Source organism: Lepidochelys kempii, chromosome 15 (assembly GCF_965140285.1).
Source record: "Lepidochelys kempii isolate rLepKem1 chromosome 15, rLepKem1.hap1, whole genome shotgun sequence".
NCBI classification, from domain to species: Eukaryota; Metazoa; Chordata; order Testudines; family Cheloniidae; genus Lepidochelys; species Lepidochelys kempii.
Genome location: NC_136394.1, coordinates 14694055 through 14721689, shown reverse-complemented (window position 1 = coordinate 14721689; position 27635 = coordinate 14694055). Strand labels below are relative to the sequence as shown.

The following is a 27635-nucleotide window of genomic DNA, read 5'->3' as shown; positions in this document are numbered from 1 at the left end:
AGGCCCGTTCCTGGTGGTCGGGGCGGGACTCAGCACGTGCATAACGCTCTCCATTTCCAGAGTGCCTGGTGGATAGTGACTGTGGGGAGGGAGGCGTCGCCCTTGTCCTGCGGGTGGGCACACGGAGACACCCCCAGGGGATGGGACTTGCCCGAGGCCCCTCTTCACCTCCACCATTGCGCAGTGATCCAGAGAGTGCTGCTGCGTGGGGAAGAGCTGTGGCCACCCACAGATGCAGGCCCGGGCGTCTAACAGTCCACAGGGCTTTGGCTTCCTGGGTCTCACCGAGTGAGCACCAGTGTTACCGGATTGCCAATCTGACCAGCCACTAAGGACCTGGCCACAGCATGGGATGGGGGCGAGGGGGAGCTCTCCCAGCACTGGATCGCCGGCCTGTGCAGGGGATGGGGTTGGGACTGGATGACCGGCCTGCGTGTGTGCGGAGGCTGGCTTGTGTTCAGTGGTGATTTCAGGTGCAGTATTTTGCAGTCAGTTTTCCCACATGGGTGGGGCTGAGGAAGCAATGGGACTGAATTGATGGGGGTGGATGAAGCTCTGCAACCTGCTGCCTGAGGGGAGAAGCAGCTTTTCACCCACTGAGAGCTCTCATCCACCCCCCTCCCCCCAGCCTGTTCAGCCCCTACAGAGCAGGCCTGCAATTAGCTGAGCCGTAGGTTTCCTGCTGTTTCACCTTGCCCTCTGGATTCCATCAGTCGCTTCTAGTCTCAAATCCCTGTTAAATGGAGGTTTGCCTGCTGCCTGTAATACTTTCCTGTATTTTGCTTTATTGTGCTTTCATCTGTTGGCTGCAGCGGGCTGAAATATAGTGAAACGTTGGTGCAAGAACATGCACTGTGGCTAGGTGTATCTGTGTTCTCTTTAAGGGAGTCACAGAAGGCTGAAAGGAACCAGATCACTAATTGCCATGTTTGCTCATTCTCTCGCTGCTGTAGCTGAGGACTCTCATCGAAAGAAAGCGGAGTGTCAGATCTATCGAGTGCCCAGATGCTAACCCTTAGTTTGCCCGGTTTAGGGAGCAGGAAGAGCCATGGGCTGGGGTGAGCCACCTGGATGTCAAGAGTCCCATCCTAATAGTATGGGATTGACACTGAGAAATGTTGGGTGCATCCCCCAAATTCTAGAGAAGCTCTTGACTCAGTAAGGGGGTTTCTGCTACCTCCTGGAGAATTGTGGGGCATGGGGCTAGGTTCTGCTCCGTTACACCAGTCTATATCCAGAGTAACTACATTGATTCCTGGTTGAGTCACTTCGGATTTACACTGTTGTAACTGAAACCAGAATCTAGCCCACATGCTTTGTTCTCTTCAGAGTTAAGACCTCAATCTTTTCTCCGTAATAGAGTCTGATGTAAGAAGTTCTGTAGCAAGTGTCATTCCCCTCCTGATGGTGCCAGAGGCTGGCTGGAAATGCAGAAAATCCAGCAGGGAACTGGCAAAACGCACCTGTCCTGCAAGCCTCAGAAAGCCTGTTCCTCTTGTCAGCTCGGTCAGGCCACAGCACTCTCATCCCCTGGTTTGGCCTTTTAATATCACTCTGGCAGCTCAGAAGGAATCGTGACAGCCGAGCGTCTGGGAACTGATGAGTCACGGCTCTTAAAATGTACAAGACGAAATCATTGGCTCACGGGGAAAGGTTGGAGGGTGACTTCGGCTGGGAAGGTGACTCTGGCTTTGTAGAGCTGCTTTATTGCCGGGGAGGGGTTGGGGGTGCATGGGAAGCACAGTCTGTGCATAGTGGAACTCCATTAGCCACTCTCCTTGTTGGCCACGAAGCTAATCAGCGTCCGTAGGACTCTGCTGTTCTCTTCCTTGCAGAAGGAGCTACTTATCAGGGACCCGTTAGAGCTGGCCCTGACCCAAGCTATTGAAAGCCCAGGCTGGACTTGACTAAAGCCATTGAAAGCCAAGGCTCTTTGCGTGACACTGCAAACTGCTGCGTTGGGTGTGGTGGCCCTGCAGCTGGGTCTCGTTCACTCTCTGAGGATGCGAACACTTGGGTCACATCCGGGAGTGGGGATCAGTGCCTTCCCTGAGAGACAGCAGAGCCTCCCTAGTGGACTTGGTGTGGCACTGGGCAACTGGAGAGTTGGGGATCAATTCCTGGCTCTTCCACTAACTCACTAGGGGGCCTTGGATAAGAGACCTCACTTTGGTGCCCCATGTGTAAATGGGAATCCTGATGTACTTCGAGTACATTGGGCGAAAGGCACTGGGTAACTGTGAGTATCTGTTATCCCTCCTCAGTATGTGTTCCCATGACTGTAAAGCCAGAGTGGATGAAGCAATCCGACAAGCCAGGTGGCCTTCCACTGCTCAACATGCTTTGTAGCTGCACCGTGCTGGACATGAATGGAGGGGGGATTGAAAGGAGAACAAGCCGTCTTTGTGTCTGTTGCAGCCTCTTGCAGTTGGAGCAGAGTTCTCCAGCAATGTGATATGCAAGGCTATGCAGTGCTGTTGTCGCTATGTTGGACCCAGGATGACAGAGGGACAAGGTGGGAGAGGTAATATTTTCTATTGCACCAGAAGACGAGCTCTGAGTAAGCTCAAAAGCTTGTCTCTCCCCAACCGAAGTTGGTCCAGTAAAAGCTATCACCTCACCCACTTGTCTCTTTATAGGGCTAGTTTCAGAGTAGCAGCCGTGTCAGTCTGTATTCGTAAAAAGAAAAGGAGGACTTGTGGCACCTTAGAGACTAACAAATGTATTTGAACATAAGCTTTCGTGAGCTACAGCTCACTTCGTTGGATAATTTGTTGGTCTCCGAGGTGCCACAAGTCCCCCTTTTCTTTACAGGGCTAGGCAGTCTCCCCAGAAAGCCACCTCATCAGCACGGCTAGGAGGGGGACTTGCTGCAGCAGCGTTGCCACAGCTCAAGGCAGGGGATCCTAGGGCACTTGGATTCCCATGGGCTTCCCAGAGGAGGATGAAAAGAAGAAGCCTTTGTCTGGCCCTGTCAGGCAGACCAGTGTTCGTCTGTGAATTCAACGGCTGTGTCTGCAAACAGCAGCCATGGGAGAAAGCAGCGTGGTTTGCAAGGCTGTAGGATTACAGGCTTAAACCTGGCAGGTTGCCGTCTTGTGCTAGGGTATTTTTAATGCTGTCTGTGCCCAATTCATCCCCAGAGTAACGCAAGTGGAGTTACGCTGGGGAGGGGTCTGTTTGTGGGCTGGTCCCATTGTGCTGTCCAAGGAATGTGTCCCCATGACTTCCTAATAAAATAATAGGTGCAATGGGCCAAATTCAGTAGCAACATGCAGCTTTGCAGGGTACACATCAGGGATGGAGTGGTCCGGAAATGGGTGCAAGTGGGAAGACAGCGTTGGTTGCACTGATCTGCTGTCCAGTAGGGGCACAAAAGAGTGGGCAGAATGGGCAGGGTGCATGAATAGACACTGGGGATAATGATCATGGAAACCCTGCTTAACCAGAACAACTGAAGGTCTAAGCAACTCTGCACAGGTTCCGAATGGGACCAAGACTTTTCTGGATACCTGTCCTGCTTCAACAAGGGAGGTTCCGGGTGGCTGTGGTCCATGTTAAACCACACTAGCCAACTTCTCCCCTTGCAGATGAGATCCAGCGGAGGATCTGACCGTTCCGAATTCTGGAGCAGCTGCACTTCCTAGTGCAGGTTTGCCTGGCCGAGAGCAGAGACTGTGTGTGACTAGTTTCAGAGTAGCAGCTGTGTTAGTCTGTATCCGCAAAAAGAAAAGGAGGACTTGTGGCACCTTAGAGACTAACAAATTTATTTGAGCATAAGCTTTCGTGAGCTACAGATCCGATGAAGTGAGCTGTAGCTCACGAAAGCTGATGCTCAAATAAATTTTAGTCTCTAAGGTGCTACAAGTCCTCCTTTTCTTTTTGTGTGTGACTAGTTTTCCAGGGGATAGCTGTGCTGCATCCCTCCCACTGGTTGAAAGGCAGCTGCCTGCCATTTTCCTCTTGGCTGAGTGGAGAAGAAGCTTGTGCTTTGAGGGTGTGAGCGTGAAACCAGTTTCGCCAGTAATTAAGAAGGTGCTGAGTTTGAGCCTGCAGGGAGGCGTGACTCTGGCAGTATCTCTGGGAGGGGGCCAGCACCCTTGTTCTAGTTACTCTAGTGTGGAAGAGATACAAGATAAGGTATCGGAGTAGCAGCCGTATTAGTCTGTATCCGCAAAAAGAACAGGAGTACTTGGGGCACCTTAGAGACTAACAAATTTATTAGAGCATGAGCTTTCGTGGGCTACAGCCCACTTCATCGGATGCACAGAATGGAACATATAGTAAGATGTGTGTGTGTATATATGTATGTGTGTATATATATAAATACAGATAAGTTGGAAGTTACCATACAAACTGAAAAGGAGTACTTGTGGCACCTTAGAGACTAGCCAATTTATTTGAGCATGAGCTTTCGTGAGCTACAGCTCACTTCATCGGATAGCTTATGCTCAAATAAATTGGTTAATCTCTAAGGTGCCACAAGTACTCCTTTTCTTTTTGCGAATACAGACTAACATGGCTTCTACTCTGAAACCATACAAACTGTGAGAGGCTAATTAGTTAAGATGAGCTATTATCAGAGGAGAAAAAAACTTTTGTAGTGATAATCAAGATGGCCCATTTAGACAGTTGACAAGAAGGTGTGAGGAAACTTAAGGAAATAGGTTTCAGAGGAACAGATGATGAAGTGAGCTGTAGCTCACGAAAGCTCATGCTCAAATAAATTGGTTAGTCTCTAAGGTGCCACAAGTACTCCTTTTCTTTAAGGAAATAGATTCAATATGTGTAATGACCCAGCCACTCCCAGTCTCTATTCAAACCCAAGTTAATGGTATCTAGTTTGCATATTAAGGTAATCCGCTTTAAATTCTGTTATCTTTGGCTGCATACAGACTAAGTGACAGCACAGTGTGTAGGAACTGAGATTTGGTGTACACTTAGGGCTCTTGCGGGTGTTACCAAGTCTTGTTTTTTTTTATTTTTCTGAGCGCTCCACCTCCTGGAGTCATGTGATGACTCCCTGAGAGTCTCCTCTTTCCATTCAAAATAGGTGTGTTTCTAGCTCTCATAATTGCAGAGGGGGCATGGAAAGATGAGGCCCAAAATCAGAAGGTCCCTCCCAAATTATTTTTAAAAAGCTCAGAATTTTGCAGGGGCTGACTCCTGGTTTTTGAATGTTTGAGATTGGCAGTGTTGCGCCGAGACTGGCAGAGCTCCATTGAGCTAGGGCTGTGATGATTTGGGTTGTGGGAGTGGGAGAGTGGAGCTGGGGGATGACTGTTGTGGGGATGGGTATGTGGGTATGGAGGGACCCCTGAATGAAAGGGCAGGTGTGCTGCGAGTCCAGGAGACCTTGGGAGGATAGGGCTAAGTATGCCCCCGCACGCGCACACCCCGCCCTTCCTTGCTGAAGTTGTTCTACTGGACAAGTCGCAGCTCATTGGAGGAAGTGTAGGGAGTGAGGAGAAGTCAGTTTCCTTCTGGGAGAATGTGTCTGAGGAGAGAGAGAGAGAGAGGCGTTTCTCAGAGTGCTGCATTTCTGCATGTCCGCTCATGGGGAATGTCCTAAGTAATACAAATATATTGACAAAGCAACTTCCTTCTGAGGTTTCTGAAGCGCTTTGCCAGTGTGAACGGGCCAGCCCAAAGCACCCCAGACTCATGAGTCATGGCCCCAGAAACCATGAAATTGACACTTAAAAAAACAAACAAAAAGACCCCCCAAGATATTAAAATAGTCCTTCAGGGGCTTTATCTGCCTTCTGGGCTTTGAACACTTTGGGATCATGAGGGCTAGAAATCTACATCTTTAAAAAAAAAAAATCTGAGCTGCTTCTCCTGTAATCCCATGCCTCCAGGAGCTGAAGCTTTAAGAAAAACCCCAGATATCACCAGAGTTGGAAAAGCTGAATAGCTTAGTCCTGTCAGTGAGGGAGGCAGTAGCGGCAACGCTGGTGAGCTTGGGGCTGAATTTTCAGAAGTTGTCTCTAATTTTGCCCAACAGCCTAGGGGAAGGAGGCCTATGAAACATGCAGTGAAGGTCAGATGAACAGAGAAATTATACTGCATGTGGAATACCGAACCCTTCAAGCACTGCGCTCTTGATGGGTATTGATGCTTCCCTTCCCTGACTTTTATGGGGAGTCTGTGTGCTGGGCCCCAATGCAGTGCACATGCTCCTGGCTCAGCAGTGCAGACTCTGTCCTAGGGAAGGCAGAGTGTGGCCTAATGGCCAGTACACTGGACAGAAGACTTGGTTCTACTCCCAACTCCTGCTACTGGCCTGTGGGGTGACCTGGGACAAATTCCGTCACTGCTCTGTGCCTCAGTTTCCCCATCTGTGCAATGGGGATAATGATCCTGACCTCCTTTGTAAAGTGCTTTGAGAGCTAAAGATGACAAGTGTTGTATCTGAGCCAGATATTGTTGTTTTGTTATAGAGCTTGGCCTGCTTGGAGCAAACCGAGCACACATGTCCAAATGGGAGATTCAGGGCACTGCCTGCTACCGTGGCCCCAAAGGGCTGAGAGTTGCTGCTCTGCTATAGGCAGTGACTGGAAGCAGTGGTGGGTGCCTTCTGAACCCTGTAACACCCACCCTGCCTCCCCTCCCCCTGCAGTTTCTTTAGACCTCCTGTTAGCACTGGGTGTCTGCCTTGCGTCTGCCTTTCCTCCAAGTCAGCAGAATAGGCACAGACAGAACCTCAAGTTCCTTATTCTTGTTGCAGAGCAGAACGTAATCTCCAAGTGGGCCGGCTCCTGTGGTGAAAGTTTCTCTTTGTTCTCCCTCTGGGCCATTCATAGCTCTGTCCATGAGCTGTTCCACATCCCTGCTGACCCTACAGCCTCGGCAGATCCTGTTCCTTTCATGGGGTGTTGTCTGTGAGCCAATGACAGGCAGAGGACCTCTCTGCTAAGTCATGCTGAGTAGCTGTTCTCTGTGAATGACAGCCGCAGGGAAAGGGTGCTGGCGAAGTGGCCGGGGCACTAAGGAAGGTTAGGTTTCTTCTTCCCTGACGGAGGGGAGGGAGAGGCTGTGAGACTGAGCTGTGTGGAAAGAAAAGGAGTACTTTTGAGACCTTAGAGACTAACAAATTTATTTAAGCATAAGCTTTCGTGAGCTACAGCTCACTTCATGGGATGCATGCATGCTGTAGCTCATGAAAGCTGATGCTCAAATAAATTTGTTAGTCTCTAAGGTGCCACAAGTCCTCCTTTTCTTTTTGCAGATACAGACTAACACAGCTGCTACTCTGAAACCGGAGCTGTGTGGGTACATCACAGCCTCATCCACTCCCACAGGCCTCACATCACTGGGGAGGAGAATGGGCACCTGGGACCACGCCCTCCTCTGGGACAGCCCCATGCAAATCGTTGGACTCTGCAAGCTTGAATTTGGGCCCTTTGAGTCTTGTGACACCAGTCAAAGATCAGGCGAGGAGTCCAGCAGCAGGAGCAGGCCTGCTCTCTACCTCAAGGGTGCATGAACTGCTGGCTGGGGCGGGGGTGTGAGCTAGGCAGTGTTAACAGGCCCACATGATGGAGACCATCCCCATGGATCCCCAGGGCAGAAAGATCTGAGTGTTTTACTTGTCCGAGTACTGGTCCCAAGCGCTCTCGCTAGTGGGAGCATCGCTAGGGACCACAGCTGCAGGGCTCCATAATGCTCTTGAAGGTTTCTCCTCTGACGCCGCTGGGGAAGGAATGTGAACTGGGGGGACACAGAGCGGCAGAAGATGAAGCTCACGTGGTCCGTTTGTGCCTCCAATGCTGGTAGAAACCAAGGGCTGCTACTGACCCTTTCGTGGGTCACAGGCACAGGAGACTGCAGTTTCAATAAGGCACGATCCAGTGTCTCCTCTCCCGCAAGGCAATAGTGTGCACAAGCCTTTGACGGGAATGGGGCTTTTAGGCTGGGCACTCGTTAGCATCCCTTTCTCTGCTCACTGACGGTAGCCCACTGCTCCTTTGTTTGATCAGTTATGCTTCCTACAGTCCATAAACACCACAAACTGAGTGTCCGTGTTCTGTGGGTGTGAGGTTCCAGGAGAGTTTTATAACTGAACCACGGTCAGAAATGCACCTGTTGCAAACACCCCGAACGCTAGGGAAGTTCTTGTGTGGATCCGGATTTCACCACTAGGCCAAACCAAAACCCTGGAGCCAAACCGTGCTAGAGACCTCCGAGCTCTGGGAAAGCTCAGATCCAAGCTTGGTAGGCTTCACTCAAACATTTGGCTCCTTTGACCTCCAGGATTGGGTTGCGGATCTCATGGAAACAGGCTTTCTACTATGCTCTTCAGCACTACTCATTTCCACCAGGGCCAGAAATCCAGCGAGAACATCCTTGCTTGCTCTGATCAGCACTTCTAGGTCCTGAGTAAATTCAGAAGCAGCAACTTGGAGGCGCACAAAACATTAGCTCAGACACCACAGATTTAACTTAACTGTTGTCAGAACCGCATATAAGCTTAGGGCTACCAGAGAGGGCAACAAGGCTGGGTCAGGCTAACAGGGTTATGGGTAGGGCCAGTTCCTTTTATTCTATGAAGGCCAATTTGCCCAGTCTGGGGTTGAAGTGCATCGTGAGTGATCTGTCTGGTTGCATTAATTTCATAGCTGGAATGTGAATAGGGATCTTTTAATTCAGTGCTAAAGGAGTTTGGAGTCAAATTAAGCTCCTTGCTTGTCTATGCTATGGGTCATAGCGTAGTACAGTGGCCATAGTGTAGCTACTTCCTACGACAATGGAAAGAGTGTTTCTGTTCCTGTAGGTGATCCATCTCTCCAAGCAGCGGTAGCTAGGTCAGTGGAAGCATTCTTCCATTCATGTAGCTGTGTCCACACTCTGGGTTAGGTTGCTGTAGCTAAGGCTAAAGTCTGGATTATTTTCGCCCCTGAACGACATAGCTACGTCGATCTAAATTTTCAGTATAGACCAGGCCTTTTGAAAAGAACCAAATTAAAGAGAGGCAGGGAGTGCGTGTGGGTCCAGGCTCGGTTTTGTGTAGGCTTCCTGGGTAGCCTTTTGTATGTAGCTGAAGGGAAATGGCACAGTCTGAATGCGAAACATGCACTTAGCCAGCTCCAGGAGTCCTTGTGTCTCAAGGCAGTCTCGTTCTTAAGGTTGTTTGTTGAAGAATCACTATTACAGGGCAAAAAGAAAAGGAGTACTTGTGGCACCTTAGAGACTAACCAATTTATTTGAGCATAAGCTTTCGTGAGCTACAGCTCACTTCATCGCCACAGACCCAAACCCTTGGATCTGAGAACAATGAAAAAGCATTCAGTTTTCTTACAAGAAGACTTTTAATAGAAATAGAAGTAAATAGAAGTAAAGAAATCACCTCTGTAAAATCAGGATGGTAGATACCTTACAGGGTAATTAGATTCAAAACATAGAGAATCCCTCTAGGCAAAAACTTAAGTTACAAAAAAGATAGACAGAAATAGTTATTCTATTCAGCACAATTGTTTTCTCAGCCATTTAAAGAAATCATAATCTAACACGTACCTAGCTAGATTACTTACTAAAAGTTCTAAGACTCCATTCCTGGTCTATCCCCGGCAGAAACAGCATATATACAGACAGAGACCCTTTGTTTCTCTCCCTCCTCCCAGCTTTTGAAAGTATCTTGTCTCCTCATTGGTCATTTTGGTCAGGTGCCAGCGAGGTTACCTTTAGCTTCTTAACCCTTTACAGGTGAGAGGAGCTTTCCCCTGGCCAGGAGGGATTTCAAAGGGGTTTACCCTTCCCTTTATATTTATGACACGCCCCCCAAATCTCAGCTAGGGTGAAACTCTGGCTGGGATTTCTCCCTGGAGCTCTAGGAAAAACAGAGTTAATAAGACACATGCATCTCTAAATATACTACCAAGTACATAAAGACTAACAATATTTTCTACATCTCAAGGACGATTTTAACCAGTTGATTCTGGGAAACTTTCACGGGAGAGTGCATCAGCCACTTTGTTAGAAGCTCCTGAGATGTGTTGGATGTCGAAATCAAAATCTTGGAGAGCTAAACTCCACCAAAGAAGTTTTTTGTTAGTTTCTTTGACGGTGTGAGCTGTAGCTCACGAAAGCTTATGCTCAAATAAATTGGTTAGTCTCTAAGATGCCACAAGTACTCCTTTTCTTTTTGCGAATACAGACTAACACGGCTGTTACTCTGAAACCTGTCATTACAGGGCAGGAATTGCAGATGCTTTTTATACTTCTGCTGCTGCCCATGGGCAGTTCTGAAAGGCTTTCTTATTTTGTTGTTCTCATCCTTCCCCCCCCCCCCGGCTATTCTGGGGTATTTCTTCAGCCATTTCATAACTATTTTAATATCCCTCAGTAATAAAAGAGCTGTTCCAGTTGTGACACAAAGCACCAGTATACAGTGAATTCAGGGTCAAATCTGACACTATCCTTAACCGGGCTACTTTGCCCTACTGAAATCAGCCTGTGTGAATACGGGGATGGTGCCTCGGAGCTGGAGCTGCTGTCTCTCTCGAGAAAAGTTTGGGGGGGTCTGAGGAAAACACATTTTGGCCCAAAATACTCCCATCACAAGCACCTTGGATGCCGGGGACTCTTCACACCAAAGTCTGTGGAATTTCTTGAAAGGGAAACTCTCTTTTTCAAATGACAGGTTTCAGAGTAGCAGCAGTCAGATGCCTGTGTTAAACTGTGGCTTTGTTGTTTTTAAGTCGCTGCTGATAGTCTGTTGGCATCTGGGATCTTAAACACCATCCTTGGGGTGTTTTTCTCTTTGTTGTTGTTGTTTAAAAGGTGAAAAGGGCTTTTCCAAGTGGAAGTTGTTTTGAATAATCCTGCTAGCACATCCATCCCTGATGAATGTGACATTTCGTCTGTACTTCTCTTCCTGATCTTTGTCTGCTTCTGTGTGCTAGACCCTTGTCCTCGCCACTACCAGCTTCCCTGTATCCTTCCGCCTCACTCGCTCCATCTCCTCGCAGATCTGAGCTGCAAACACCCTTCTCCTGTGTCTAATTCCTCCCCCACTATCGATCAGTTAATACTCAAGTTCTGCATGCGACTCCCTCAGGCCAGCCGGAGCTGCAGCTGGTGTGGAAATTGCTGCCTGGATTGGCGTGGTAGGATGGCTCGTGATTGCCATAAGGATTTCACGGTCACGTGGGCCCCATTTTGTGATGAGTATGGTGAGCATTTTAGGTATGGCACTGATCAGGGCAATCTGGCCTCTTTCCTGTTCTCTTAACCCCCCTCCCCACCCACTCCCGCGCAATGGGCTGGAGCAGCAGGCTGGCCCGCACTCATGGCTTTACTGCAGCGATGACATGCTCAGAGTAGAGCTCTCTGCACCACTCTTGTTTCATTTTTTCTGGTGTGGTGCTTCTCTTTGTTCATGTCCTGGATAGTCATTCAGCAGCTATTTGGCAGTGAGCAGTCATGATTTGTTGCTTTCCAACTAAACAGGAGTGTTGCAGCCACTAGTTACCTGCCTCATGGGGCACTCGGATTAAGTTATTATCCTCTTTGAACAGATGGGGAAACCGAGGCACAGAAAAGGATGTGACTGGGGAGAAGAGGCAGTGCGGCCTAAGGGGTAGAGCACCAAACTGGGAGTCAAGAGACGCGGGTTCTGTCCCTGGTTCGGTGGCTGACCTGCTGTGCAACCCGGTGTGGATCACTTCACTTCCCATCTCTGTGTCTGTTTCTTTTCCTACCCTTTGTCTGTCTTGTCTATATAGATTGCAAGCTCTTCAGGGCAGGCACTGGCTCTCCCTGCGTTTGTACAGTGCCTAGCACAGTGGGTGGAACCTCTGAGCATTACCCTAAGAGACATAAATAACACTGGCCACCCAACGGGTCAGTACCAGAGCTGGAATTAGCACTTGGGATTTCCTGGCTTCAGTGCCTATATTACAACAGGGGGGGCAGGTTTTTCCCATGGACCATTTACTGTGCATATATATGTATTTAATGGCAGCTGTGGAATCTCAGCATTCCCAGGCTGGCTACCTAGGGCAGGGGGATGCTCAGCAGCCCTTTGGGGGAGTCGCTGCAGGCCGACAGGGAAGGATGTTTGCTTCGGACAAGAAAATCTGTAGAGCTAGTTGTGCGGACAGCTCTGTGCCTGTGATCTCTGGCGGTGGGGCCCTTGCTCAGGTAGCCCTCTTTAAGAGGAAGCTGCCCTGCTTTAGAAAGAAGGAGGGAGATTTTATCATGAACTTGATGCCTTTAGGGGGGAGTGCTGGCTTAGGGGCTGTTAACCTGTTACCTCCAGGTACTAAAGGGGGCAAAGGCAGAACAAGAACCAATGGCTGGAAGCTGCAGCCAGACAAATTGCCATTAGAACTTATGGCCCAGTTTTTAACCGTGAAGAATGGGGCTGAGGGAAGTGGTGGATTCTCCATGACAGCTGATCAAGTCTGGGTGCCTTTCTACAAGCTCTGATTTCGTCACTGGGCACAGCACATGGGTAACGGGGTGAAGAGCTGTGGCCTGTGTTACACAGGAGGTCAGATGAGATGATCTAATGGCCCCCTGTGGCCTTAATCTATATCCTTGGCCCTGTCCCTTCAGGCTTGGGCACTGGGGTGCCAGAGACCCCGGGGGTCTAACTTTAAAATACTGTAATAGGAACCAGGTGGGGAAAATCCAAGCAGTTCTGTGGTGCTGCTAACTTAGTGTGTAACCCCAAGGTGATGCTGGTGGCTGTCAGCCTTGTGAAGTTGCTGTGGATAGGTACCAGTCCAGACACTAAATCTACTTGCCCAGCCTCACCATGCTGATGAAAACACAAAGCCACTTTTACTTGCCCACCTAATATCTCTACAGGCCTGGGGATGAGACAGTGACCAGAATTTCCTGGTGTCGGTTGGTCTCTCCACGTACGGATAGAAACTCCCGACACAGGGAGTACGATAAGCACACAATGCTGTATACCTGGTGAGCTGTGCTGCGCAAACAGATCCTTTGCCTGAGGATTTCACAATCTGAAGGCACAGGCTGGTACAAGCACGGAGCAGGATGTGTGCTTTTCAGTTGGATTGCTTCACTCGTGTGTCTGCTGGAGGAGGAGAGGGTTCTTGGGGTGAAAGGAGAGGCTGTTCTGGAGGCAGGGGGTGAAAGGAGCCGGGCGTGGATGAAGGGGATGAAAGGGAGCAGCTGAGACAGAGCTTTGACAGAAACGTGGGGAGTGTTGGAGGAAGTGGGGACGGGTGTCTGTCTCGGCTGCAGCTACTTCATACCCAGCACTGTATCTTTAAAGTACTTTATAGACATTAGTGAATTTTCATGTCACCCCTGGGAGGCAGATAATTACCGTTATCCCCATCTTGCAGGCTGTGGTGGGAGAAGAGGCAGAACAAGATTACATGTGCCTTTGGCACTGAGTGCCTCTGTGGCTAGAGCTGGGACCGGAATTTGGGAGTTCCTGGTTCCCAGATCATAATTCAGGCCTTTAGTCCGTGTCTGGGCATGTCTATCCCCTGCCTGAACTGTCTGTGGTCTGCACTGAAAGCTCGTCTGGTGCTATGAAATGATGGCATTAAATCAGGGCTTAAATTCTCCCTGAGTATTTCCCGGAGCCCCGCGGCTCGGGGCTTCAGACCCGCGGAGCACGCTGGGGCTGCTGCGGGTTGGAAAATATTTACTAGAGCTCTGCTCAGGACACCTCTGGCTGTATTTTAAGTCCTGCACTAAATGCTCCTCTGCTGGCAAAATTATTATTGTATGACAGTAGCAGCTAAAGGCCCTGAGTGAGACCAGGGTCCCAGGGTGCTTGGTGTTGTACAAACACGCAGTAAGGGCCAGTCCCTGCCCTGTCTAACCAGACCACACAGAAGAGGAGGGCAGAACATGTCTAGCTTGCTCTGTTGAAAGCACCGAGGGCCAGATTTTCAAAGGAGCAATTGTTCAAAAGTGCTCCCATGTAGGCACCAAAATAAGGGACGAGATGCTCAGAAGAGCTCCTTAGTTGCTGAGCAGATTTGCAAATCTGGCCCTTACCCAAGTGCCTACCTGGGAGGCGATCCCACTCCCAAGTGCTGAAAGGTGGGGGTTGGGCAATTAGAAATGGGCATCGGGGAGGTGCTACTGAGGTGTTGTCAGTTCTCGGTTCTATCTTCCCCCTCTTTGTTCTCCCCAGGTGGTATTGCCGGTGGCATTGAGATCTGCATTACATTCCCTACGGAGTATGTGAAGACTCAGCTACAGCTGGATGAGAAAGCTAACCCGCCCCGGTATAAAGGCATCGGTAAGTCCGGAGCCTGGCAGCTGTGGGCGCAGAGAGACTAGGCTAGGGATCAAACAAGGGGACTGGCGATTGTGTCAGGGGCTATTGGAGCTGCTGCAGCCAGTCATTCACTGCCAGCTAGGCAGAGACTGGCATGGGGGACACCGGTGGGTGTGCATCACTACGTGGGGTGGGAGTGAGCTGGGTGTTCAGATGCCCCTCATAGAAGGACCCTCCCTTGGAACTCGAGGGCTTGCCTCCTTCCTGTCTCACAAGGGGGAGAGTAGGGAAACCGGGGAGAAGCCATTTCAGAGTAGGGTGTGTGGATCAGAGCGCTGGGCGGTCTGACATCCTGCCCCCACCAGTCCCCAGAATCTGAGGCTTGGCTGTGAAATGAGCGCTCCCCTCTAACGGACCTGGCCAATTGCGCAATGCAGCACACCTGTTGTCACTGAGGGAGACGGCGTGTTGGCGGTAGCCTGGTCAGGTGCCCAGGCTGGAGGCGTTCCAGGGATGACGGCCTCGTTCCAGCCCAGGATGATTGGCAGGGGTCCCTGACTGGCAGGATCATAACCTTCTACTTATGTACAGGCTGCATGGTGGCATGCTGTACTGTATCACCGCTGCACTTTGCTGCTTGCCCTCCAGCCTGGCCCCAGCTGACAGTGTGAGAGAGAACCCAGCTGGCTGGGGGAGAGACAGCAGGGAGCTGGTTCCAGAGCCCCTGGCTTCGTGTCTGGCTTGGAACCGGGTCCTGAGGATCTGCAGCAGCATGGCTTCTGACTTGCTGAGTCCAGGGCTGAACAGTGCCCTGTGCCATTCTCCCTTCCTGGATCAGCTCTGCAAAGGGCTTGGCATTGCCCTGTTCTAGCTAAGGAGGCCGAGTCGTATAGTCTGGCACCTGCTGCATGTGGCTTGAACTTCACTGGGGGGGACACGACTCAGGACTTCACATTCCACAGCCGCAGCATGCTGGACGGGGAGGGGAAATCCGGCAGCAGCGTTGGGGTCCTGGCTGCTTTGTCTTCAGCGACGAGACGAACGCGTCCACTCGCACAGGGCCGGTGTTCTCTGCGATGATGCGTTTGCAGCCTGGTGTTGGTGACCACGTTACCCGAGCTTTTCCACCCTGGCACTCGCCCACCCTGCCCTGTGCTCTCTGGCTGTTACCCAAGGACGGCAGGGAGTGCGCGGCCCAGGGAGAGCCTGAATGGTGGAAGGTGCTGCTGGGCTGACTTGGCGGGCCTGCTAAACCCCTCTTTCCGTGCCTTCTCCCCTAGCGGACTGCGTGAAGCAGACTGTCCAGGGCCATGGAGTGAAGGGGCTCTATCGAGGCCTCAGCTCACTGGTGTATGGCTCCATCCCAAAGGCTGCCGTGAGGTAAGGTGCTCCGGCTGCGACTTCCGGCCTTGCCCCTGAAGTGTTTGTGAATTGCAGTTGCAGCAATCTGAGCCCAGGTGATCCTCCTGCTCTCCTTGACACCCACCAGACCCCCAAACAAGCGGATGAAAAACCCCATAGGAGTCTCTTGGAGTGGCCCCTTCTCTCCATCTCGTTGCTGAGGGAGTCTCAGGCCGGGGGTCTGTCTCACGCAGCCTTTCTGCAGAACAGCACTGCCAAAAAAGCCAGACATGCAGGGATAGGCTGATGAGGGCCCCAGGCTAGCAGGCCGGAGGGCCACGGACGTGGCTTCTGCAAAGGAGCACAGTGCAGGGTCTGTCCAAGGAGCCCTGAGTGACCCTCCTTGAGGGCTGCCTGCCAAGGAGCGATTGGCATCGCTCACCTGTGTCCGTAGGTGGCCTGATGTTTGGAGAAGTGCTGAGGCAACTCGGTCCCGCTGCGGGGAGGGGAGGGAATGACTCGAGGTGGTTTGGAATCTACCCGCAGACGGTCGCCGTCAAGGTGGGTCTGGCCAATCGTTACTGGACAGCGTGCCCAGTTCCCTGGCTGGGGGTGGGACTGCCTCCCGGGACGGTCGTTCCCTTTGGGATGGATTGAGAAAACCATCCTGCTCTTAGCAGGACCAGCCTGAGCGGACGCTGCTGGAGGGCTGGCTCTGGGGAGTGCCCTGTCTGCCAGCAGGCCTTGCTGTGGGGAGCTCCCCCAGGGCACTGCTAGCAGTGTGCTCTTTGGGAAGCTCCCAGCTCTTCCGGGCTGAGCCTTTCCCAGCAGCAGGCCCTGGCTGCTGCAGCCGCGGCCTCCCCAGGGAGGAGATGCTGCAGAAGAAAGCATGTGATTTCTGAGTGGTTTGGTCCCCATCCCCACCCTCAGCGCCAGCCCAGGAGGGTGGGGGCAGTGGAGTGCTGGCAGATCAGCTTCGCTCTTCTCTGGGGCGTGAGGGCGTGAGTCCGAGATGAGCAAAATGGATGCTCTGCTGCCTTCTCTCTACCAGCTGCCAACCAAGAACCAATAGCTAATAGCTGTCAGCAGTCAGCAGCCTGCTCAGACGGGGGAGTCAGGTGCACTGCCACCCCCTTCTCTTGGGCTTTCAGGCTTACAGGTGCCTGCCTTCCCAGTGTGGGCATCTGTGCTTCGCCCAGTGGGAGGGCCTGAGATGGGCGGAGGGCGGCTGGGTGTTTGAAGCTACGGTGGGGCTTGGCCACTTCCTGCCACTCCCAGGTGCTGGTAAGGGGAAAGAAGAGTGAGTCGCCATCCCTGGTCTGTTCTCCCAGCTCCCCCTAGAGGCGACCCAAAGGCCAGACCCATGGCTCCATAGCGAGATGCCCACGGGGCATGGCGGGAGCTTCCAGCTGAGCTGGTTGGCCCAGCTGCACTAGGAAATCCCCCTCGCCCTGGCCCCGTCTCTGTGCCCAGCAGCTGTGTCTGCCCAGTCCGGTGGGGTTTGCATTGCCTGCCTTTCTCCCCGGCCAGGTTCGGCATGTTCGAGTTCCTCAGCAACCACATGAGAGATGAGAAGGGCAACCTGAACAGCAGGCGCGGGCTGCTGTGCGGCTTGGGAGCCGGGGTGGCCGAGGCCGTGGTGGTGGTGTGTCCCATGGAGACCATAAAGGTACAGCGCAGGCCCCCTCATCCCTGCTTTGAGAATGAGTCCCAGAGTAGGGGGAGACCGGAGACCACTTCAGAGGGGGCAGGGGAAGCCAAGGAGGGAGCACCATTGCCCTGTGAGCGCCTCCTGCTGTCGGCCCCAGAACTAGCTGGCTGGGCTCTCTCTGTCTTGTTGGAACCGGGTATTTAACCCAGCACAGCCTCTGCTCTGCTCCTCGCCTGGCGTCACACAGGGAGCTGCGCTGTACGTTGCTGTTCACGCCCAGATGAAATGTCCGTGCGCTCCAGCTGCCCACTAGTGGTGAATGGTCAGAGGTGCAGGGAAAGACTTTGCCTGTGGGGCGTTCCCTCTGGACTCTCCTGTTTGATGGGAAATTTTAGCAAGAGACCAGACAGGATCTGATTTTCCTGGGGCCTGTAACTCCTGCAGTGAGTGACAGCTCTTCTCTCCGCGGCCAGCCTTTGTGGCCTGACTCCAGAATTTGTCAGGTGTTAATACCATGAAAGATACGCTGAGCCACACCAATACACTTGCTGGCAGAAGTAAATGCAGCGCCGTGCATGAAATACCTAGCTGAGGCTCCACAGTAGCAAACAGCATTTTGCATCGTTGTTGCTTCTCATTCATTGCCAGGCTCTCCCACACAAATGAGGCCGTTTCTCTGTCTCTGCTCTTTCCCCCTGTGTTATACTCAGTTTTTTCTCCTTGCTTTGTAACTCCCAGATTCAAAAATGATGCCGGGCCTGGAAATCCTGTTCAGGGCTCAGTAAAATGTGCCCTTCTCAGTGAGTGATATCTTCCTACACAGTGTAACGTGAGAGCCAGGGACTGGGCTGGGAAACTGGCCTCTGCTTGCATGACTCTGTTCAGCATAATCCTAAGAAGAGGCTGACTGCTGTGAGCAGCAGCAGCAAGACTGGGACTCCGAAGTCTGTCCCCATCTCTGCCACTGACGTGCTGTGTGAACCCAGGCCCATCCCTTCACCTCTCTGCTTCTCAAAGCTCTCATCTGCCAAGTGGGGATAAATAGATGGACCCTCCTTTGCAAAGTGCTTAGAGATAGGGTGAAGGGACTGTTATTTACTGACCTGATGCTATATGCTCTCACAGGTGACCAAGAGATTAAGCATTGGGGAAGATGCTCTCATGCTTTGCTGGCCTGAGCTAGCAATAGCTACCCTTCTTCCCATCCTGGGACTTGTAGACTCTCCCCTTGCAGGTGCCAAGCCTTGTGTGTTTCAAGTATTCCAGACCTAGCTGAAGTCCTTCATCCCTAGACTGCACAGGTCCCTTTCCTTTCTGACTGCATGTGGAGTGCATGAGCAAACATGTCCGCAGTTGCAGGTAAACCTTGGACAGGATTTTCGTTCCGCTCTGGAACGGCATCAGTATGGCACTGCCCCAGATTAGCAAAGATCCTCGCTGCTGAATCCCTGAGCAGAGCCCCGCTGCCAGGCATCTGATTGGGATGTTTGGGCTCCTATAGCTTGAGGAATGGGTGTCTCTTCACATGCAGCTTGGGATTAACAAATCCTAACCTTCTCTCCCCTCCAGGTGAAGTTTATCCATGACCAGTGCTCCCCCAAACCAAAGTACCGTGGCTTCTTCCACGGCGTGCGGGAGATCATCCGCGAGCAGGGTGAGGGCCCTGGCGTGGCAGCGTTATTCAGCGCCTCCGCGCCGTGTTATCCTTGCGTTCAGTGTGCAAGGCCCCGCCACACTGGGTTGTGAACTGCCTCCTCCCACCAGAGTGGGAGACTGGTCTGTGAGCTGCCAAGGCAGCCAGCACTGTAGGGCCTTGAAAAACACTGGCTCCCAAGTGTCTGCTCGTCCCTCAGGCAGGCTGGTTCTTGGGAGACCTGCTTCCCAGGCCTGAGCACCTTTCCTCTTCTGGCCTAGTCAGGGGAAAGCCGTGCAGCCCTGTCGGCATATCCATAGGAGGGCGGGGAGGCCAAATGACAGGCCACCAAAACCACGCAGAGCAAGCCCCACCCCGCTGCCAACGAGAATTAGGAGAAATGCCTCTCTCCCCCAACGCCTGCTATTAAGAGGGCTTGTCAGGGTCGGGATTCGAACCCACGTCCCCAGAGGAGACTGCGGCCTGAACGCAGCACCTTAGCCCGTTCGGCCATCCTGACGGCAGGGCCAAGTGGGTGGGGCACGAGAAAGAGCTGGGGAGGAGCTGGGCTTTGTGCTGTGGGCCCTGCCGGGGTGGGTGTATGAATGGGGGAAAGGGGAAGTTGTGTTGTGGGCCACAGCAAGGCATGGGGTCGGTGGCTGTCCTGGGGAGACCAGCGTCATGCTGTTTCCCCTCCTCACATGCTGCCCCTTCTCCCCTGCCGCAGGTCTGAAGGGAACCTACCAGGGTTTAACTGCTACTGTCCTCAAGCAAGGATCAAACCAGGCCATTCGCTTCTTCGTCATGACGGCGCTCAGGAACTGGTACAAAGGTACCCGCACTCTGCCTCCCTCCCGCTGCCTTGCCCCCGCATCTCCGTGCCATGCCCTGCCTCATCCGGGGAGCGCTGCGGGCGGAGAGCCACACAGCACGGTGACCTGCTGCAGCGAGGGCTGGCTTCTCCAGCCTCAGCTGAGCTCCCGCTCCTCCCTCCGAGTGAAACTCGCCACCACCAGTTTCTTGTGGGGTCACTTTGACGAGCCTGAGGAAGGCCCCAGGGCAGGACAGAGCTGGGGAGAGGGGATGCCTGGTTAAAAGCCCAGGGGGATGCAGACGGCGAGTAAGGGGGAACTCTAATGGGGTCTCCTCCACTCTGCCCCTGCTCACACCTGTCTGCTGCAGTATACACATATCTACTTCTCCTGTGCACGCTCTCAACGCCCCTACCCCTGCCCGCACACACTGGGCCTGGGCCCTTTTGACAGTCTGTTCAGAAGCCAGTCGGGAGTGCTTTCCCACCCACTCGCTGCTAGGCCAGCCCTGGCCTAGGCTTGTGTGTTCCCTGCCTTACGACCTGTGGGGTCTGAGGACTCTTGGCGGCAAACAGGCAGCCTGGCCCCTCTGCTCACTGTGCACACCTGGAGAGAGAGAGAGCATCTCTGGCCCCCTCGGCCCTTCTTTCTTCTCCAGCTGCAGCTTCTCCAGCTGCTCTCATTTGCGGGGCCCCGTTCCTTTCACCCCCCACTGCACCCCTAGCCTGTCGGGGCCTTTGTTGCTCTCATGTGCAGTGTCACTCAGTGACGTCCCAGCACACTCCCACCTCTTGTTGCTCATGAGCTCTGCTCTTGTGTCTCTCTCCACCCTCTTTCCCTCTGCCTGCCCCTTTTGTGTCGCTCTCCTTCTTCCCAGGGGATGATCCCAACAAGGTCATAAACCCCTTCGTCACCGGGATATTTGGGGCCATTGCCGGAGCGGCTAGCGTCTTTGGCAACACCCCCCTGGATGTGGTGAAAACCAGAATGCAGGTACAGCATGTGGTCGTGTGGCTTCTGGGCTTCTGCTGAGAGCCCATCATTCACCTCTTGCCTCTGGGTGCTCCATGTCTCCTGCTCTCATCTAGACCATGACCGCTGGGCCAAGCGCCGAAATGGGACGTGGCAAAGTGCCACACGGCGCCTTCCCGATGGAGAAGAAGGAGCTGGAACTGAGACTGCTCCCCACAAAGGCCCTGTCTGCCCTAGAGAACGACTGCTGGGGTGCCTGGCCTGATGGGAGAGTGAGGCCCAATGCAGCAGTGTGTCCACACTAGCCATGCTGTGCTCCATGGCTGTGGTCGCGCTGCCCTCTGGGGACCTGAATTAACGGCCAGCGATTCACTCCTAGGCAGACCAGGCCCAGGGCTCCCCTGGGCTAGAGGAATTTGGCATGTTCTTCTCCTGGCAGTCCCGTAGCCCAGTGATTCTCAGTTCAGGAGCCCGATCAGCGATCCCCAAAGAGCCACAATCATGTGAATTCATTGCTTCGTTTACTAGTTCTATATTATTCTCACAGCAGTGACTGACCACGTATTATTTTATCTGCTACAATTGGGTAATAACACAGTAAAAGCATCCTGATTGGTTAATAACTTAAATTGGCTAATAATTAAATCCCACAGTGTTTTAATAGCAAGGGCTGCAAAGAGCCCCTGTCTGAGCATCACTTCCGTAGCCCGTCTCAACACACCTTGCAGCCACCCAAAAACACCTGCAGTGGGGCATGGGGGTGGCCACTGTTATTTGGGTTAGACCACGTCTAAGCACCCTGCGGCTCTCCTTAGGGTCAGGCTCCCACACAATCAGGCTGGCGAGGATGGCAGTCACTGCTGTGACAGCTCCGGCTGTGCAAACAGAAACCCCCCACCTCGGGGCCCTTCCAGAATCTCCCAGGATGGAGCCATGGCTTGTGGGAGCTGTGCTGGGAACTGTGACATAGATCCACCCATTACAGGTCTCTGACCCTTCTCTCCGCTTCCTCTAGGGACTTGAAGCGCACAAGTACAAGAGCACCTGGGACTGCGCCTACCAGATCATGAAATACGAAGGGCCCATCGCGTGAGTCCAGCATCTCGTCTCCATGCAGGGGGCTCAGGGCTGGGTGAACGCAGGGAAACAGGGACAATCCCTCCCCTGCAGCCGAGTGCTGGCGAAGCAGTTCGCACCCGTACGGTGAAACGGGGAGTAGTGCCATAGGAAGCAAAGGGATCCGTCACCATCATGGGTAAAAGGCACCTTGTGGTGGGATTTGCAGAAGGGAGAACAGGTCACCGGCACACGAGAAGCAGGAGCCTGTCCCGGAGGCATGGGGGATGAGATGGGAAAGGCAAGGGCCTGGTGGATGGTAGGAGTAGCAGCGAGGCCTGGCTGTGAGAGGAGGAGCAGAGACCCACACAGGGAAGAGGGGAGAGAGACCTATGTGGATTTTATTAGCCTCTCTACACATGCCACAGAAGCACAGCCCCAGAGCCTCAGCTAGGGTAAAATCAGGGAAGTCAACAGTGACTGACGCCCCCGAGGAGCTGGCCTGGAATCTGAAAAAGCGGCTGGTATGGAGAGCGGATCCTGTGACAGGAGTGGGGCAGTTGGCCAGAAAGCCCTGACTGGGAATCTTAAAAAGTTGGGGTCTCTGGGTGGGGTTTGCCGGGCAGGAAGCAGCCCTTCCCCAAACCCCTTTCATTCCAGCAGAGACTGGGCCGGTCCCCGCTTGTGCTGAGTGTGAAGGGCTAGAGGCTGAGCTGGAGAGGAGGGTGAACTGGAGAGTGTGGTTGCCGGGCATTGGTGCCATTTTACACCAGGCTGCATCTCCACCAGAGATCTCTGGGAGCGGGTGGGCTAGGCCTGCTCCCACACCTGGCCAAGCTGTGCCTGGCCTAGGCCTGAGTGGGGCTCTCTGCTCTCCCTCACCTCTCCTCTCCTCTCCTCTCCTGGCAGGTTTTACAAGGGCACCGTGCCTCGCCTGGGCCGGGTCTGTCTGGATGTGGCCATCGTCTTCGTAATCTACGACGAAGTGGTCAAGGTCCTCAACAAGGTGTGGAAAACCGACTGAGCCTGCCAGCAGCCCCGGGCAGCGGCACCGTCTCCTCCACCACCGCGAGGCAACAGCTGGAGGAAGATGACCAACCCGGAAGAAATTATATGGACATTTCACGAGGAGCGGTGCCCTGTGCCCAGCCACTTGGGCCCATATCAAACCCTGACCATCTTTATTTATAGGATCGAACTGTGGAGTAGTTTAAATTATTGATTATGTGCTAAAATGATGGTGGGGGGGAGGGGACTATATCTGCAAACTTTGCAAAGGCCAGCTCCGCTAGCCTGGGGGTGGAGCTGGGGGGGAATAGATCAGTGCCCGAAAGGGAGAAGAGAGGCCATGATTCTCCAACCAGATTACAATTCAGTCCACGTTTCCTTTTGCCTTTGAGAAAACAGAGCCAAGCGAGCAAAGGTTTCCACTGAGCTCACTGCCATCTCCCACCTCTCCCAGCAGGAGGCGCTGGAGTGCGTGGGGCTGGAGCGCTGGCTGCAGGGGCGCGATTGCAATGGTGTGATGTCCCTGGGTATGGGGAGCTTGCTGCTCCTCCAATCCCATCCTCTACCTCTAGGAAGCGCTCTAGGAAATGGTGTGGTAGCCCAGGCTGCAAGCCACTCATGGCTATTCCACACCCAATCTCGAGAAGCAGGAGTCGCTAGCAGGGCGGGGTGGGGGAACCCTGGCTGGGGGAGAGCTCCAGCCCCCCCTACCAGAGCTGCCAAGTGCCTCAGTCTTAGCGTTTTCCAGTGGGAGTCACTAGGGCCAAAGAGGGTTGATCGTGAAGTGAGCTGCGTGGCACACACTGGCCATTTAGCCTCTGGTTTAAGCCAGAAAGCTGAGGGGAGGCCCCTTGGTGCAGGCAATGACCCTGCCTCCTAGAGTCGGAGCGTGTGATTCAGACCTGTGGCTCTGAACACGCGCCTTCCCTTAGGGGCTTTGCCTGCCCAGCCACCTCCCCTGGAGGAGAGAGGAAATCCACCCTGTACCACCTCCTGGGAGCACTGAGGGGCTTTGCTATGGAACCTGCAAGGAACTCAGTGCCCAGAACATGTCCTCTACCATCCCAGCCACTCGCCCAGGCTCCTGGCGGCACGGCTGCTGCTGTGGTAGAGACCCTGCACTGAGTGGTGCTGCCTTCCTTTTCCTTTTCCTCGCTGAGGAAACATTCCCAGGCGAGTGACTTCCAGCCTAGCGTGACCAGGTTCCTCACCCCTGTGACAGAGGCACCTTGTTGACATCTGAGAAAGGTGAAGTGCTCGCCTGCCACTCGGCCTTCTCTGATTAAACTGCCTCCTGCCACATTCCCTTCCACTCTGCCTCTCCACACACACCCCCACGCCGCTCGATATTCCAGTGCTGGGAGCCAGACAAGTACCTAGCTAGACTCAATGAACTTCACACTGCGTTGTTAACGCTTGTACTGTATCCCCGGGGGACCGTAACCCTGTCCTTGCCCAGTGTCAAGAGCTCATAATGGTTCCAGTGCAGATTTGTGCCAAAATCGTGTCTCTGTCTACAATAGTTACACAGGGGTTTGTCTGTCTGTACTCTCAGTGACAAATGCAGCCTTAACACTATCGTATGCGCAGGTGAAGAAGGAAAGTGCAGGGAAGAGTCACTTTCCGGCTTTCAGCTCTCAAGCCATTGAGGTTTTTTTGCATTTTGCATTTGCAACTTGAATAAAATAAGAGCCTTGCTTTAGAACACACTTCAGAATTTAACCAGGATCTGTAAAGGCAGCAATCAACCCTTGCACTGCGTATGTGTGTACTGACACCCTGATGCATATTTGTATGTCGCATTTACAATCCTGTGCGACATTAATGGTCCCTAGCAGCCCACAGTGATCTCGCTGTAGCATCTGCAGCTCCTATTGTACCATGCGGACGGGGCAGCTCCCCGGAATCCGAGCCAGAGGCATAGTTTTCACTCCTTTGCTAATATTTTAGAGTCCAGGGGTTTCTTTTCAAGCTTTGAGCAAAACGTGTTCATGTTGCGCTTGCAGCTGCCTGCTGGAGTGACTCTTGCCATTTTCAAGGCCAAATTGGGGCACTCTGGCGAGAACCCCAACAATAAACCAAAGTTGCCTGTTAACAAAGTCTCCATCGCTCTGTGTGGGCCAAAGGTAGCCCCGGGTCCATTGCAATTTAAGCCTTTTGCTCACATCCCTTCGGTCACTGGGAGCTCCCCACCCTCCCCTTGTGTTCTGGATGAGCAAAGGGATCCAGGAGGGGGCCCCAGGCCCCAAATCACTGGTGAACGCATTTTGCCAATGCAGCTAGCTACACTGCAGCTACACGGGAATGATGCTGTCTTCTGTTACACTGGCTGCAGATCATTTGACACTTTAGCCCATGTATGCTGCAGTCTGCTTTCCCAAGTGTCTCCCCTCCGAGTTCTTGGGTACTTACCCTGGAATTGCACTGGTCACCACTAGGTTCCGAACAGGCTGGGAACTCTTCCCCTCCCCCCCCTGTTTTGTGTTTACCATCCAATTCAATCCATTGCCTCAGTGCTGTGCTGATAAGGGAATGAGATTTGATGTCCTCTCTGATCCCTGACTCTTCTCAGATGCTTCTGTAGCACATTAAGAATGAGATTCTGAATGACTAAAAACTAAACTAGGCTGTTTCTTGGGCTCAGTAGAAATGTGCAAGGCTCTGATCCTGTAAAATCCTTGACTATGGTGCTGCTAGTGCGGGGATCTGAAAGCCAAGCTGGGTTCTTCAGGCCTGCTGCCTTCAATGATGGGAGCAAAGATTGTGCCCTAAATCCAATACAATGACAATTGGAGGGTGGGGGTGGGAGGATGCTGAGTGGAAGAGGACATTTGGGAAAGGATCTTCCTACTGGAGACTAGTTAGGGTCTTCTCTTCCAGGACCAATGAATTATTTCCTGCGTTGCTTCTCGTTGTTTGGCTTCTTTAGGCCTCAGAGGAGCTGCTCCCTCCCGAAGCTGCCTTTGGGCTAGGAAGAGACGCTACCAGACAGCTTCTCTAGTGCAGGGCCGAGAACTGCTGCCACTGGGCTCCCCTCGGGAGGTGGGAAATACCGTCTCCTTTAGTCATGTGTTCTAGGGCAGACTCTCTACCTGGAGCAACATTCTATGGGTGCAGGCCATTGCCCAGGACCCATCCCTTGGGGTGGGTGCCAGAGCCAGGAGAAAGCTCAGCACAGGAGTGTGTGCCCTGTGTTGTCTCTTTGCCTCTGCCTTGGCAGAGTCCGTGTGCTCTGCTCTCTACAAGGCTGAGTCTTCTACACATGTGTCAGCCCCTGCTGCTTTCTCAGGTTTTACTGCATTCAGAGATTATGTAATAAACTGAAACCTGCTGCAAGCTGGATGTCTCTCTCCTTTTTTTTTTTTTTTTCTGGTGTGTCTGTGTTTCTGCTATTTTGTCATGGATGCCTCTGAATTGCATGGTGTCAAAGCTCTGGTTAATTTCAAGAATGGAGTACGTGTAGGATCAAAGTTCGGAATACAAAGGAATCCTCTTAATGAGCACGCCCTGATGGAGTGGGAAACGTGCTGATTAATTAGTCTGGTGTGCTGATCAGAGTTCCATGCTGCAGCCATCTGCTGTACTGTTGAACACTCACTTTTATTTGGGGAATCACTAGACACCGTACCAGTTAGCTAACTGAAGGGCTAATGCCTTCCGCATCTGGAGCAGAGCAGGGATGCGGCATGAAATGAACAAAGGCCCAGTGGTGAATGTGATGCTTACTGCGGTTGGCTGTCCTTCCAAGAGATGCAAATTACCCCCAGAAGTTTGCGGGAGAGACACAGCTGTCTCTCTGCTGCTGTGTGCATCTCGAAGAGCCAAGGTCTGAAATGTTCCAGTGAACTAGTTCATAGAAGAGTTTTGGAGTGGGTACAAATCCTTGTAAAGTAAAACCAGGTGCAATCCAAGGAAGCTCTGCTCTGTACAAATTGACCTAGCGGATCAGGGAATGTGTTTTGTTTACAAATATTCCCCCCACCCCAAACAGCCAGCCCTGCAAACTCCCCCTGGGATCTGAAAGTCAAGCTGGGTTCTTTCTATCTTAGTGCATCACCAACAGTAAAGACTCTGCAGGACAATGTTTATCACTACTGCATCCCCATGTACTCCAACTATACAGGGGTTATGTTATCCAGGGGCCTGCCTAGGTTTGTTGTGGTTTTGAATCCTGCCTGATCGTTGTAGTTTCAGTTTTGGGTTCTCTGTTAGCCCAGGGTAGGAGAGCGTTTTGGCTTGTCAGGTGCCTGAGCTGCCTTGTGTTGAGTGATGCCAGTCGGCAGGACAGTGCATGCTTTCTTTAGTTGTCCAGGGCTGGTCCTCTCTCTGCAACCTGTTGGGCAGCTAGGGCAGGGAGCCTGTTTTAAATTGTCGGCAAATCAAGCTTCACAGGGGGATCAAAACACCTAGCCTTTCTCCCATCTGAACTTGGTTTCTGCCTTTGCTTTGGGAATAGCTGGGAACTGGCCCAGGCTGCATTTGAAATCCTGGGCAGTCGTATCTCACAGTGGAAAACAATAAGACCAAGGAAACTGCTGCATAGGAGGCCATGCTGACTAAAGATGCATGTACCAGTACAAGACCCTGCACCTCACTAAGCATCCCAGCTCTGGGGCTGGTCCCCAAACCTTGGTGGTGCAGCTATCCTTGTTCTGCTAGGGTTTAATAGCAGCAGGAGGGCCCTGAACTACAGGCCAGTCAGCCTCACTGCAGTCCCTGGAAAAGTCATGGAGCAGGTCCTCAAGGAATCAATTCTGAAGCACTTAGAGGAGAGGAAAGTGATCAGGAACAGTCAGCATGGATTCACCAAGGGGCAAGTCATGCCCGACTAACCTAATTGCCTTCTATGACGAGATAACTGGCTCTGTGGATGAGGGGAAAGCAGTGGACGTGTTATTCCTTGACTTTAGCAAAGCTTTTGACATTGTCTCCCACAGTATTCTTGCC

At 52.6% G+C, this 27635-nt stretch overlaps 1 protein-coding gene across 2 annotated transcripts in view; it reads left to right on the top strand.

Annotated features, from left to right (window-relative positions):
* SLC25A1 (solute carrier family 25 member 1) overlaps window positions 1–26024 on the top strand; it is a 50112-nt gene extending 24088 nt beyond the window's left edge. Inside the window, exons 1-9 of one of the 2 annotated variants that reach the window (XM_073312867.2) lie at window positions 2191–2524; window positions 14129–14236; window positions 15496–15595; window positions 17087–17225; window positions 18777–18861; window positions 19568–19672; window positions 20530–20645; window positions 21640–21713; window positions 22590–26024. In XM_073312867.2, the coding sequence (XP_073168968.1) occupies window positions 2467–2524; window positions 14129–14236; window positions 15496–15595; window positions 17087–17225; window positions 18777–18861; window positions 19568–19672; window positions 20530–20645; window positions 21640–21713; window positions 22590–22704 (900 nt within the window). In that variant the 5' untranslated portion in view covers window positions 2191–2466 and the 3' untranslated portion in view covers window positions 22705–26024. Of the gene's footprint in view, window positions 1–2190; window positions 2525–14128; window positions 14237–15495; window positions 15596–17086; window positions 17226–18776; window positions 18862–19567; window positions 19673–20529; window positions 20646–21639; window positions 21714–22589 lie in introns of those variants that run through there. The other variant, XM_073312866.1, reaches the window with a different exon arrangement.
* The last annotated feature ends 1611 nt before the right edge of the window (window positions 26025–27635 follow it).